Genomic DNA, 14941 nt, shown 5'->3' on the forward strand with positions numbered 1-14941 from the left:
ACCTGCAAGTTATTCTGAATTATTGGAGTAATTATTTGTGGTTATGGATTGGCTCCATATATGGTAGCTTCATATTGAGTGCTGATGGGAAAAAAAGCAGTTTGCTGAAGGGAATTTTAGAGATTTTGCATGAGAAAATATTTTAAGTTAGTTTTATCATTTTATTCCATAAACCAAATTAGACACCATCTTCTAAAGTCCAGCATGAATAGCAGTTAATTCATGATTCATTTTAGACTTTATGTTGTCTGATCTTTACATAATTACACATCTGTTAAACTGTGATATATAAAGATCCAGCTTTCCTCAAAGAACATTTTTCCCTTTCCTCCTTTCATGCCAGAGTTTTAAATTAAAACCAGTTTTTGTTAGTTGGAGTTCTATCCATTGCAGTCAAACCTTATCAGTGACCATATTTATTAAATCAATCAACCACAGTTGATTGATTTGGGATTCTAGATATTCTAGATTCTAGGATAACTCCCAAAGTAATTAAACTGTAGCTGCACATCCAATGATCCTTTTCTGAGGTTTTCAATAACATCCATCAACAGGTTCATGACATGTGAACCAGTGGATGGATGGATACAGACATAAACACAAACAGGCAAAAACATTATCGCCTCTCACCTTCAGCATAAAAAGCAGGTCCAAATTAGTCGATGCCTCGGGGTTCACGTTAAGCAGTGCAGTGTTGAATGCCATCGTCTTGAATGGATTTACGAAGGGGAAAAAGGCAATTAATCCACTGAAACTTCATTGTAAAACTGTGGAAAATACTGTGGTTTTTTTAAAGGAGTATTAAGTACACTATCACTGTCAAATGTAATTTTATCCTGAACTAAACATAAAAATAAGTAAGTCATACCAACAATACACTAATTTTATACAGAAAATATTCACTTATGTGCTGGTCTTTATAGTCTGTGATGCCAAATATTCTAAATCTTCTAATGTTAACACATTTTTATCAACTTAAAAAACAAACTGTTTTTCAATAAACACTTTACTTTCATTAGATCATTTATTACAGATGTACAAAACAGTGCAGATGACTGCAAGTCTGAGTAAAAAAATCAGCTCAAAACTCTGTTGCCATGCATTCATTTTTACAAAAAGAAAAAAAAGAAGCTACTTGGCTCAAAATAATTTATAATATTTCAAGCATTACGTTTTTCCTCAAACTCGGCAAAATCTGTGCAAAATGTGCAGCATTCGGATTGAGATGACTAAAAAACAATGGTGTTTTTGACCCAAACATAAACAAAGGTGCTTTGTTAAACTCTAGCACAGTTTCTTTAAGTATTTGTAATGTAAATTTATTTAAAACTAAAACATGATGGGATAATAAATAAATGAGCAACACAGGAAATGTGGGGTGTAGAGCGGTCCCTGCTGCTTTCTGGACTCATTTCCATATCAAGAACAGCGTATCAAAGGCGGCCCTCCAACCGGGGCTTGGATTTGATGTGGTAAATCATATAAGTCTGCAATCAATATTTAATTAAGAGTTTGACGCAGAGGATATATATTTCATGTTGGCTGTAGGATTCCTTTTAATGGGGAAGCAAAGAGTTACTGAGCTGGAATGCCAGGGAGGAATCAATTTGCATCTGCAATGATTGAGTAGAACACAGCGTAATTTTCTCTCGCTCGACCTCCCTCCTTCCCATCTTCACTGACAGACCGACACTTCTTGAAAGATCCTGAGAAATATGAGAGCGTTTCAATTTCCGCGGCGACTCCRATTTGTCTCCTCAGAGGAACACACGGCCATCAGTCTTCGTCATTTCTCTCCGTGTCTGACATCATCATCATTGACGCGCAACTTTTCTGAATCCATGCAGGAAGTGGCGGGCGTTGTCTAACCCCGGCCCCTCAACGCGACACCCCTCACACATTCAAGTATAAACAAGAAAACACAACAGGAATGAGGGCAAATCCACAGTGTCAAAGGTAAAGCAGAAAGCAAAGAGCACACAGAGCCGGTTTGTAGTTACCGTAGTGCTTCCATCTTTTTTAAAGTGCCTGTTGAATTGGGTTTGAGGTCAGTTCAAAAGCATGAAAACACTATTTGATTTTGCAAAGATATTTAAAAAATAAATACATAAAAGCAGGAATAAAAAGGCAATAAGGCATGGCACATTTTGGCATTTTAACTCAAACATGGTGCCTTAAGGAAAATGCAAAATAATTACCCAACAACTGTACAGTCAGTTAAAAAAATGATGCATTATGTACAACAGTTTTTGTTTGTAAGAAATGCTTCAGGTCAAACCCTGGGTATCATCAGTCCAAAAACACACAGGGTACACATGAGCACTCGGAAATGATGCCACCTCTCCTGGCTGGAGTAAAGAGTTGACCACTGCTGCAGCATCAAACTCACTGCAGATGTGAAGCCAGGCAGACAAAAGGAACAAAAATCTGAAGAAAAGAGGAAGACTGAACAGAATGCTGGACTCCGTTCTTGATTGTTCCAGCGGCTTAGCTCCTATTTTCACAATCAATAACATTTGTTCTGATCATCAATCGGGGCGGAGGCGGAGAAGAGCAGGTTTTCAATTCTCACATTCTTCCCCTTTAATGACTCAACAGCGCCAAGGAAAAGTCAACACTCAGAGGAGACGAGATAACCAAGGCTGACGGAGCCTCTGTTATGAGACGGCTATGACTCAGTCTGCTCATCACCCACAGGTGGAAACCAGATTCACACTCGGCTGCTTTCTCCTCTACGGGGAGCTCAGCTTCCTCACCTTCAGGTTCACTGGGTCTGTGAGACAAACACACGGGCTTAAGGAAATCAGAAGATGACTCAACACAGACATCCGTGACTTTTCTTTACCTCCTAATTTGAGGGAGTGCTCTCGACTGTTTCCTAGAATTATCTGCAGGCTGGGAGCTGCGATGAAACCCTCCTGCTGCCGACACAGATTTTTCACCAGCCTTTCCAGCAGGATGGCAGAAGAAGAGATGGCAGAAGGGAAACATTTGATAAATGAACTCCAGGTTTGTTATCTCAAGGTTTCACTATTTTACTCTAAAATCAGACCTGATGAAGCAACCGTTACTGCACAATGTTCCCTTCTTTTTATGTAGAGACTGTAACTATCCTCGGTAGAGACATTTACTGATCAAATGTGATTAAAAACTCACCAGCGCCCCCTACTGTCTTCACACAGAAGGTGGATGAAGTCTCCAGATTTGATGGTGATGCTGTCTGGTCCATTCTGGGGACAGTCAGCCAAAGCCCTGTACCTCCCTGGAAACTAACACAGTAAAGTATTTTAATGGGCAATATCATGTAAAATCAACTTTTTTGAGTTTTATATCATGTTATAATATTATATTCTCATAAAAAACATGCCCAAAGCCTTGCTTTGACTCATTCATGCATGTTTGAGAAATCCTGCAACGTTTTTAGGCAGCCATGCTGAGGAGCAAAATGACAGGTGGGGACCAGAAACGCCCCTGGGACGTGTCTTTAAGCCGAACTTCCTCATGGCAGAGCCCCCCACCCCCACCCCCGCCCATGACTCCTGCAGGCTCTCGGGTGAAGCTGAAAGTGAAACTTAAACTGTCTGCTGAGCTCCTACGACTAGTTCGCACTCAGTGAAGCTCTTTTCAGATTAAAAATACCTTTGAGGAAATGTATTTTCAGATGCCAAGTAAACTGCATCATAGCACCTCCCCTCCCCCTCACCCCTGCACTGAAATGGGTGGGACAGAAGCGGAAGGAAGGTGGTTCTTAAAGAGACAGAGGCCAATTTCAAGGCGTTTAGAAGAGGAAGTGATGAGAAGATAAGTTTATTTTCTATTTAAACATAAAAACAGCATTTTAATAACTGATAAAGGTGACATAGATACTTTATTATGGTATAGTATTTAAAAGTATGCCTAAGAAACACATAATATTGCCCCTTTAAAAAGGATTATTTGTCTACTTTGTAAACCTGGGAGATTTTTTAAGTTTCTGTGTACAGCTTGTTTATTATCTCACCAGTTTCAGAAACTGTTTCTCCTCCGTCTCAGATGGGTGGAATGTGTCCTGATCTCCAGCCCACTCCTCCAGACCCTCGCAGGTGTCGGCGGACTGATGAGCTCCGGGCCAACCTGGGACACAGATACTGCCGTTAAAGAAGCTCAAACATGGGCTCTCTAAAACACTTCCCCTCAAAAAGACCTGTGTAGATACTTAGTAACAATGTCAACATTCAAAGGGCCCCTTCGTCACTTACTGGGAAATTAACAAGAACGTGGAATCAAATGCTAATCTCAAGAGCTGGACCTTTTTCCCCCAAAGTCCTCGATGTACCTGGTTCTTCAGGTCAAAGTACACCTGAACCGCTGAGGGTGGAAAGTCAAATATCTAAATTAGTTGATGATTGCAAAGTAAATCAGAGCTGCAGAAGTGTGCGAAGCACGTGTGATTTGCGTTCATTTCTGATTTTGTTACTAAGTATCTACGTGATTAGACAACATAAATGACTTTTACTCACTCCTACGGTTGGGCTGGTGGTGTTTGGAGGAGTGAGGCTGGGGTTCTGGACTGCTCCTCCCTGACTCGGTGTCTTCTGAGCTCACTGACGCTCTCTGCTGTTTGCTGGGAGAGAAACAAAATAAACAACACAACGTGGTCACAAACGACACGCTCAGGATAGACACTGCCCTCCGTCATAAAAGCTGGGATTTGTTTATGAATCTGATTTATAAAAAAAAAACATGGACCCAGATCCATGTCGAGAACAAATCCATCCCAAAGTCTCTTACATAGCCACAGCCAGTCACCACAGAACACAGAGCAGCCACTTGCAAGCTTCTCAGTCCGGGTTTGGAAACAGAATCTACAGGCCACCAAAACGATGATCATAAAGGAACCGCATGTGTCAAAAACTAGAAAGATCTGGTCTCGATTTATTAGAGATTTGATCCTTTGTTTGTTATTTGGTTTAATAATGGTGGATGTTCTGGAAGATTGTCACAAATTTTAGAAACACCTAATTAGATCTCAAAAACGAGCCCCATCTTGAAGCAGAACTGCCATGAGGAAATTAAGAAAATTCGTGGAATGAAACAAACTCTTTTGTTTTCTGCTTGAATTTCATGCAAAATAGCAATAGATGCAGAAATAAGGGGTTGTTATTTGAAACCATGTTAGAAAGCCATGGATGTGTTACTGAGGTACTGGGGTTATGATCTGCAATGAAGGCCAGACATTTAAAAAATAACAAAAAAGGGGGCGTGGCTAGCTGACGATCAGTCAGCAAACACAGCAGCTGGATGTGTTTTTGGTCCTCATGCCGTGACGAGGTGAGGCGGGCCGCGCCAGGCTGAGTTTACCACTGAGCGTTACAGCAGGTCAGTGGCGCTGGGAGCAGCGGGGACGCGGCCGGGGTCGTTGCCGGGGGCTCCGGGGACGGGGGCTCCGGGTCCGCAGGCACACAAACACGTCAGCTGACAGGGAGACAAAGTCCAGTCCCGGCAGACAGCCCCTGGGAACCCCTCTGGACGGCCGCATGCCCCTGCAGGTGGGGGATTCGGAGGAGTGGGGATAGGCAACTAGACAGCAAACATGAACAGAGAGGGCCTTGTGCCCGTCGTCAAACACCGCCACACACACAGCCTCCAAACAGAGCAACATCATATTGAATGTTACTGAATGTTTTTTGTTGCATAGATCTGTGTATCTGTGTGTCCGTGCTACTATAACCTATAACCATGCTCCTAACACACAACAGAAGATACTGACCTCTCCATGAGGGATGGAGAAAGCTGCATGTGTTCAGCGACTGGACCGTGTTGATATGCTTCATCTAAAAAGAAGAAGAAGAGGAGGTCTCAGACACCACTGCATGAGATGCACCATGTTAAAGTGATCAGTGCCTTCAAAAAGCACTGGTGCCAACAAAGTTCACTGCACCATCCAAAACTGTGACCTTAAAGTGCCTGTGATGTCAAATTTTTGTAATACATTTGAACGCATTTTTAGAAAGAGGACATCAATAAAATATTGCAAAATAAATTTCATGTCGCTGAGATGAACAGTTGTTGAGATTTTTGCCTGTCAAGTAACAGGAAGTGATGTCAAAGGGGAATGTCTGCATGTGAACAGAGTGTTGCTACAACAGCCAACAACCCAGACTGTAGAGAAGAATCTGATGTTTCTTAAGATTATTTTGAGTGACTATCAGAGAGAGATGAAGAAGTGTCAGAGTTCAAATAATATTGTTTCAATAAAAAAGACCAGAGAGTTTTCTTTGTTGAAGAGTTCCCCTTTGATGTCACTTCCTGTTTCACTTTGGCTGAGTCAAATTCAAAAGAAAATATGCCAGTTATGTGACAAAATGGGTTAAATCGCGCGTGTTGTTCAAACTTTCTTAAATATAAGATGTTTTTTTTTTGATGATATGTGTTTGAAGAATATGCATGTCACAGGCACTTTAACTGCATTACGCAAACTACACCATGTCTAACATCTCTGCTCATTTCAGAAGGACAAAAAGACATTAAACAGATGTTAAGTAGACTGATAAGTTCATGTTTAAGCTTACTTTCCAACTTTTTGCGAAATACGAAATAAAATTTTACAAAAAGTTTGTTTGAGGTCTGCCCATTCCACATGTTTGCATATATTTTGTTGAGCACAGACCTCTGAGCAGCTTCTGTTGGTTGGTCAGAATTCGTCGGAGCTCGTTGAGCCAGGCCATCTTCACCTCCACCGACGGGGCCTGAGACACACCAACCACAGCGAAGGTTGAAAAAGTTGTATTGATTATAAAACTTTCCACACATGTTGCCTGTACAAAAGAGATGGGYGACTGGCGGCTCTGAAATTAAGCTTTGAAATATGGATGCATGATGTATTGGCTTTAACATCGGTATCGGCTGATGTTAGTCATTTTTTTAGAACATCGGAATCGATCCGATAAGTAAAACTGGGCCGATATTAACATTCAGTATTGATTTCCCATTTTTTAGCTTTGTGCTTGTGTTTTGGGAGGGGAAATGGTTGGTCGAACGGTATCTGTTTGATCATGATAGAGATAACGCTGCAATCTGGTCATTTTTTACAGTATCGAAAAAAAGACAGTATATGTACATAAATAATGTGTGTTTGTGTAATATTGTAAATATCAGTTATCAGCTATAACACCAAAAATAATATCAGATATCGGCTGAAATTTTCATATCTGTGCTACCTACTTTGAAAATTACAAAAACGTATAAACGTGTCTCTACGGAACTGAATTTGCCACTAGATGGCACCATCTATGCAGACACCACCTCGTGCACACGTCTTCTCTACCACTGAGGAAGAGACGTAGCCTTGGTTAAAAACAGAGGGAAAACAGGTGAAATAGGAGACGGACATTCTGTTCACAGAATTTCAAGACAAACGTGTATTTAGTCTGTTTAGCGCTGCTGTCTGCCATGAAGGATTTTATTATAAGTCGCCACTACAACACGTTGCACAAAGCTGAATACGAGAAGTTTACTGAAGGCACAAGTACATAAACAGCAATGTCTTACCAGAACCACACAGGAGTCAGATTTCAAGCCGCCTCAGGGCGTTGAACTTTAGCTCGCTGAAGTAAGCATTTATTTTTTGTTTGCTTCAAACGTTTTGTATTTATTTGAGCCTGAAATATGTGTGTTGCTGCACTGTATGTTGGTTTAACATATAGAAACATTTTTAAATTGGCAGTTTTATTACATTTGGGTAAGTGCGCACTGCTATGTGGTCCTCTGATGGTGTCAACAAAAAATTATGGCCACTTCTATCATTTAAGTTGGCCATCACTGCTTTAAAGTCAAAAGATTAAATGCTATCTTTGGAGAAGAATCACCTATTCTACAGATAGATGTTAAACTAATGAACATTTTTAAAAAAGGTTTTTGACTGATCAGTAAATCCAAACATTTAGTAGCCTAAATATCAGCACATTACTGTAYGTCACCCTCTTACCTGAACTAAATAAACCTCCTCTCTGCCGCTGTACCAGATCTCAAACTTCTTCACGTCTCCCTTAACATTCTCTGTGATCCCCACTGCAGTCATCTGCCATGAGACAAACACACAGCCATGAACACACCAGTTACATCACATCACAAAACACATCTGCTCTGCCCTAACTCAAAAACCATTAGCTCTTTTCACACGCCTCCGCTGTGTGACTGCTTCCTTCCAGCATCCTGAATAATAAATCAAGAGCTGGAATTACAGCCGAGGCACCAGATGCGACGTCCCGCTCATTAACGAATAAAACAAAATGTCAAAGGAGCACATCAGGTTCTGTGACCTGCTGAGCAGCTTAAAGGTGTTGCTCCAGGAACAGCGCTGAGAATATCAGCTGCAAGTTGCCTGTAATTATTCTGTTCACCAACAAACTCTGAAAACACACCATGTTAGTGATGTGCTAGGTTAGTTCCCCCGTCTTTTCTGGAATCGAAACCATTCAGAGGGGGGAAAGTGCTTTCAAGAATTATTTAAAATTAAGTGAGAAAGATTTTATCTGCAATCACAAGTGCACACAATGTATTTCATGGGAGTTCATATTTTGACTCAAAGTGGTTTAAAAAACTCTTTTTTGTTTTGTTTTGTTTTATTGATGAACAGGCACAGTTTTTTTTTATTCTAAGCTTGAAAATGTGTTTCCTTTCAGGCTTTGTGCTTCAAAAATACAAATTACAACACAATTATGAGACTAGTTGGTTTTAAAATGCAACAAATTACAGATATTTTATTATTTTAGGTATTTCTCACAAGTCAGAATCCTGAATTTCTGAGTAAAGTAGTTTTTATTAAGTCTGTGATTTTTCTCTATATAATAAGCAGCTGAATAAAGATCTAATCCCACTGTTTTTGTGTCAGATGTATTAGTAAGAGAGTTGTTTCCTCCGCCTGCGTTCCACAGACTGACCTTCAGACAGTGCTTGAAGCTGTAGGAGGAGGTCCTGACGCTGCTGTCTGCATGCTCCTCTCTTCGTTTGCACAGCAGCAGAGCTTTCTCATACAGGAAGAAGTGCCGCTGCATCGGCTTGAAGCGAGCCAGCTCCTTCATGCGCGTGGCCCCCCTCTTATGGCTGATCCACACACTGAAGGACCCCTGCATCAGAACCCGGCCCAGCTCGCAGATGTCACCCTGCGTCAGACGACACACTTTTATTGCTGCAGTTACATAGGTACATTCACTGAATATTAGTTAACGATGATTTAAATGGAGAACAAGGTCGTTTTTTTCCCCCCACCTCGTATCCTGTGATGGCAATCTGATGCATGGAGTCGTTGACTGATTTGAGCAGGTCCAACATGGTTGTCAGCGCCCCCTGCAGCTCAGACGTGCCCTCGCAATCTGGGCTGTATTTTAGCAGCTCCTAAAAAAAATTACATTCAGCACATTGTCAAACAAACAAAAACATTTATACAAAGCAATATAGAAGGTTGTTTAAAGTCATGAGTCATGTTTTCAGCTGCTATGCTTTACCTGAATTGCAAATCTAAGGTTAGTTTTAGAAAAAACACAAGTTATGACGTTCTAACCTTGAGCAGCAGCTGGTATTTGGTGAGACGCTGAACCGGTTTCAACAGGTAGGAATCCAGGCCCAGTTTGTGCTCCAGCTTCTTCTGACACTCCTTCACGCAAAAGACAAATTGAAGCAAACTGTAAGTCCTGATTCTTTAAAACAAACCAGTGCTTCACTTCTAATGCGCTGGAAATTATCAAAATTGGTAACATTTACCTGAAAAAAAGCACAGTTTGAGAACTGTCTCCACAGCGCTTCAGAGTGTAGTTTATTCTGACAGTACCGTTCATACATCTGAAAACTTCCTTTCTGGGGAGACAATTAAAACAGGGAATAAAATAATAAAAAATAATAATAATAAAAAATAAAACACAAATGATGAATAAATTACCAAAAGAAACTGAAATAGAAATCCTGAACTCACCCGCTCAAGAAAGCAAGCTCCAACGGTTTCAGGAGCCTCAAGGCATCCTTCCAGGTCCTGAAGAAAAACCCTAAATTAACAAGAAAAAAAAAATCATCAAATAGCTAAAAAAAGGAAAATACTATTTTCAACACAGAAACTGTGGAAAATAATACCTTTATGATGTAAATATAACTGTTTCTTGTGACTTTAAGGTTTGATTAGACATTATTTTTTACCAGCAGACTTTTACCTACATTTTTTTCTAGCTATGCTTTTTAAATTAAAAAAAGAATCAAATAAAAAAGGCAATTTAAGAAATACACATATTTCACTGATGCACTTTTGTCAAATTCTTGTTCTTGCAGTGTTAAAATATGTTTGTATGTTATTGTACATATTGTTGTAATGTATGTTTTTGTTAAAGAAATATGAAATTGTGTAATGTATATCAAAGTTGTTTGAGAAGGAATTGAAGGTTTTGTTTTGTTTCTAGATTATTATTGCCTGAAATTAATTATAGAAAAAAGGGGCAGATATAATATTTTTTCTTCTTTCTGCCTCCTTTCATTTCAATTTGGATTTGATTTTTTTTGTTGTTGTGTATTTTTTTGTTTTTAATGTGCATAATTTTTTTGTTTTTTGTTTTAAATTAAATGAATAAACTAAACTAAACTAAAATATGAACAATTGAGTGACAAACTGTTCCTGTACATTCCAACGGGTCTCTTTGAAAATAAAATACCTGCTGTGGAAATTGAAGATCTCGGGCATGTTCCCAAAGAGAACGTCTCTCTTACTTCGAAGAACTGGAGGTAGAAGAYCCGACAGAGCTGGGTTGTCCATTTCAGCCCTGTAACCCTGTTATAAATCATACCAGATGTGAAATATCATATAGCATATACAGTGGTTTGCAAAAGTATTCATACCCCTTGAACTTTTCCATATTTTGTCACATTACAACCACAAACAAATATATTTCACTGGAATTTAATGTGAAAGACCAACACAAAGTGGTATACAATTGTGAAGTGGAAGCAAAATTTTACATGAATCAAAACATTTTTTACAAATAAAAAACTGAAAAGTGCGATGTGCAAAATTATTCAGCCCCCCTGAGTCAATACTTTGTGGAGCCACCTTTTGCTGCAATTACAGCTGCAAGTCTTTTAGGATATGTGTCCACCAGCTTTGCACATCTAGTGACTGCAATTCTTGCCCATTCCTCCTTGCAAAACAGCTCAAGCTCAGTCAGATTGGATGGAGAGCGTTTGTGAACAGGAGTTTTGAGATCTTGCCACAAATTCTCAATTGGGTTTAGGTCTGGACTTTGACTGGGCCATTCTAACACATGAATATTCTTTTTTTTAAACCACTCCATTGTAGCTTTGGCTTTATGTTTAGGGTCGTTGTCCTGCTGGAAGGTGAACCTCCGCCCCAGTCTCAAATCTTTTGCTGACTCCAACAGGTTTTCTTCCAAGATTGCCCTGTATTTGGCTCCATCCATCTTCCCATCAACTTTGACCAACTTCCCGGTCCCTGCTGAAGAGAAGCACCCCCAGAGCTGAGGTGCTGCCACCACCATATTTGACAGTGGGGATGGTGTTTTCAGAGTGATGTGCAGTGTTCTTTCTCCGCCACACATAGCGTTTTGCATTGTGGCCAAAAAGTTCAATTTTGGTCTCGTCTGACCAAAGCACCTTCTTCCACATGTTTGCTGTGTCCTCAACATGGCTTCTGGCAAACTGCAAACGGGACTTCTTATGGTTTTCTTTTAACAATGGCTTTCTCCTTGCCACTCTTCCATAAAGACCACATTTGTGTAGTGCACGACTAATTGTTGTCCTGTGGACAGTTTCCCCCACCTGAGCTGTGGCTCTCTGCATTTCATCCAGAGTCACCATGGGCCTCTTGGCTGCCTCTCTGATCAGTGATCTCCTTGTTCGGCCTGTAAGTTTAGGTGGACGGCCTTGTCTTGGCAGGTTTACTGTGGTGCCATACTCTTTCCATTTCCGGATGATGGATTGAGCAGTGCTCCGTGAGATGTTCAAAGCTTGGGAAATCTTTTTATAACCTAAGCCTGCTTTAAACTTCTCCAAAACCATATTCCTAACCTGTCTGGTGTGTTCTTTGGACTTCATGATGCTGTTTGCTCCCCAATATTCTCTTAACCAACATCTGAGGCCGTCACGGAGCAGCTGTATTTGTACTGAGATTAGATTACACACAGGTGGACCCTTTTGAGTCATTAGCAGTCATCAGGCAACTTCTGAATGCAATTGGTTGCACTCAGGGAAAAGGGGGCTGAATACTTTTGCAYGTCGCACTTTTCAGTTTTTTATTTGTAAAAAATGTTTTCATTCATGTAAAATTTTGCTTCCACTTCACAATTGTATACCACTTTGTGTTGGTCTTTCACATTAAATTCCAGTGAAATATATTTATGTTTGTGGTTGTAATGTGACAAAATATGGAAAAGTTCAAGGGGTATGAATACTTTTGCAAACCACTGTAAGCAGATGTTAGCTAAAACCTAAAAAAGGAGCATAATTGAATTTTTATTTAAGCTAATTGGATGTTTTGATACCAGCAGCACTGACAGGAGCTCGTCCACGTAGATCCTTTCAGTTTCAATGAGTTCCCTCATCACATGACTGAGACCCAAACGCAGGCAGACATGAAAATAGACAACCAGAGGCCGTTATTAGCACTGAGCAAAGAGAACCACAGAGTAAAYGACATGAGAAGCAGCACTGAGGACAAACAGAAGCCTCCTCCTCACCGCTTTAATAAATCCGGGCTGTCGTCTCCGTCCAGACTGTAGGACACACAGCTCCGGCTCTCCTGGTAGTCATGAATCACCTCAATCTGAAAACACAGGAGACGTATCAGTTACACATGAGGGGAAATGATACTATTCTTGATAAATGACGAATTCAAACAGGAAGTTTGAAAAAGACATAAAGTAGTAATGAACTTGCTTTTCTGGTGTTGGGGCTCTTTCGCGATGATTTCTTTCCAGGAAGTGTTATGTCAAATGTGAATTTTAWACCGTCACCTGTAAAATCACCACATATCATGCAAAACCCACTGTTTTAGTCACAGAATGCATCTTGTGTAATTGGAGTCTAAGAGTGCAGAAACTTTGAATTTAATTTATTCTAGTGCTGCGTAGATGTGCTGGAAGGGGGCGGGGCGTGAAGCTCCTCGATTGGATTTAAAGAGACAGCCTCAAAACGAGTTGATCTGAGACACACTCCAAAAAAGGGGTGAAAGAGGGGCTTGTGCAGTTACAATAAAGAGGAATTCAGACCAAAGTATTGCAGTTCCACTTTATATAGACCCTCATCTGAATTATTTAAATGTGAAAAAGAAAGCTTTAAAAACATGAAGTCTCCTTTAAAGGAAATCACGTCTTTGTTTACGAGATCCAAACATTTAGTACATAACTGAAGATGGGCAAAAGCCCATTTAAGTTTTTCTAAGTTCTAATTTAATAAATGAAGAAACATTCAACAGGCAAAAAAACAAAAGATAAGTGGTAAAAAAAAAAGGACGTGCTTTAACAATGATTGTGTAGTTACACTTACGTTAAGCTATATCTTCATGTGAAGAAGGATTCTGTATTTTGCGTGTGTCATGTCATACCATGTTTTGGGGAGAAGAGTGGTGACTTGGAGCGTGGCTGGTTTTCAGGCCTGGGGGTCACCAGCTGCACTGGTCGCACATGTTTTTGAGCCAGCTTCCTTAAAGAAGCTTGTCGGCTCTGGATCATCTGCTGCACGGCTGCATGCTTCTCAAAGACTTTCCCAAAATGGGCCTAACAAAGAAGTGAAAGAAGGAGCAGAGAAAGAAAAGATGCAGAGACAATAAACACAATTATCTTTTAGTTTGATCAAAAAAGCTGCAGCATGACTAGCAGTGGAATAAATCAACATGTAATTTATATAAATAAAAAGAAGGCAGCTGACCTGTAGCTGAGGAGTGATAACAGCYTCATACTCCATAGCTAGAATCTCAGGACTTGAGCTCAGCATAGATGGTGTCCCCTCTAGAAATTTCTCAATATCCCTCAAAGCAGCCTGAGCCCCCTCTTTAGTCTGGGACTTATCTATAAGCTGATTGGCCAACATGTATGCGCCATCATCACACCAGATTTGGGCCTGAAGGCAAATAGAGCACGCGTGTGTCACGCAGAAACTTCGCACCACGTGTCTTTGTGTTTAAATAAACGAACACGTTACTGAATACCTGTCCGATACAAAGCAGCAGCTGGTGAGTTTGCAGCAGAAAAGCGTGTTTGGTTTTGAGGGCAGCAGAAAGAGTGTCGCAGCGGTGCCGCAGCTCGTTGCAGCGCTGCATGATGAGAGCCACGGCGTAGTGGTGACCCGCTGACAGCTGGTGTCCGTGAAGGATGATGATCTGGGCTCGAGACGTTACTTCCTGTTAGAGTCGACGAGTGTAAACACAGCAGTGAGGATGTTTTTATTGTTCACCATGTGGCACCTTTTATTATGTTTTGGAATTTACTGCTTAAAGCTGCTCATTTAAAATAAGTAGGTGCTTCTGAATGTATTTTGACCGAATTTCTTTAAATAAATACACGCAAATGTGGAGAAACTCTGTACAAATGATATAAGATGYTTTTAAGTAAAAACGGTTTTGAATAATTACGCTATACACTTAAAACGCTGTACTTTAATGTTTGAAAAATAGTCATTTTCTTGTGAGTTTGCTGTAAAGCCTCCAGACGTAAAGATGCTGACGATGTAAGTGGACCAACACCGACCTGTGCGTTCGATTCCAGACTGTCGAGACTTTTCAGAGCGTCTTCTGCTTCAGCCAGCGTGTTCACGTTTATGGACAATTCCTTCTCCCGACTCATGAGATGATCCAAACACAAGTCCATCTAAACAAGATTTATTATTTTAAAGGGATCCCTGATTAGTTGTAATATTAGACTTTACTTGATAAACATTTATTTTAGGTATAAAATAAAGACAGTAAAAATAC

The 14941-nt window shown here is 40.3% G+C and overlaps 1 protein-coding gene across 1 annotated transcript in view; it reads right to left on the reverse strand.

Moving 5' to 3' along the window:
* Positions 1-1005: 1005 nt before the first annotated feature.
* The window catches only part of mcf2a (MCF.2 cell line derived transforming sequence a), a gene marked incomplete at its 5' end in the record, with an annotated part of 28660 nt that continues 14724 nt past the window's right edge, over positions 1006-14941 (reverse strand). The window contains 21 exon segments of the mRNA XM_014004889.1: positions 1006-2773; positions 2846-2946; positions 3157-3269; positions 4001-4113; positions 4500-4603; positions 5750-5813; positions 6650-6728; positions 7967-8059; positions 8922-9143; positions 9250-9375; positions 9542-9634; positions 9742-9834; positions 9950-10019; positions 10674-10789; positions 12516-12582; positions 12711-12796; positions 12910-12986; positions 13577-13748; positions 13900-14091; positions 14180-14371; positions 14718-14837. Coding sequence (XP_013860343.1) covers positions 2733-2773; positions 2846-2946; positions 3157-3269; positions 4001-4113; positions 4500-4603; positions 5750-5813; positions 6650-6728; positions 7967-8059; positions 8922-9143; positions 9250-9375; positions 9542-9634; positions 9742-9834; positions 9950-10019; positions 10674-10789; positions 12516-12582; positions 12711-12796; positions 12910-12986; positions 13577-13748; positions 13900-14091; positions 14180-14371; positions 14718-14837 — 2334 coding nt within the window. The 3' untranslated portion in view covers positions 1006-2732.

The sequence above is a fragment of the Austrofundulus limnaeus genome, unplaced genomic scaffold (genome assembly GCF_001266775.1).
Source record: "Austrofundulus limnaeus strain Quisiro unplaced genomic scaffold, Austrofundulus_limnaeus-1.0 Scaffold1, whole genome shotgun sequence".
NCBI classification, from domain to species: Eukaryota; Metazoa; Chordata; class Actinopteri; order Cyprinodontiformes; family Rivulidae; genus Austrofundulus; species Austrofundulus limnaeus.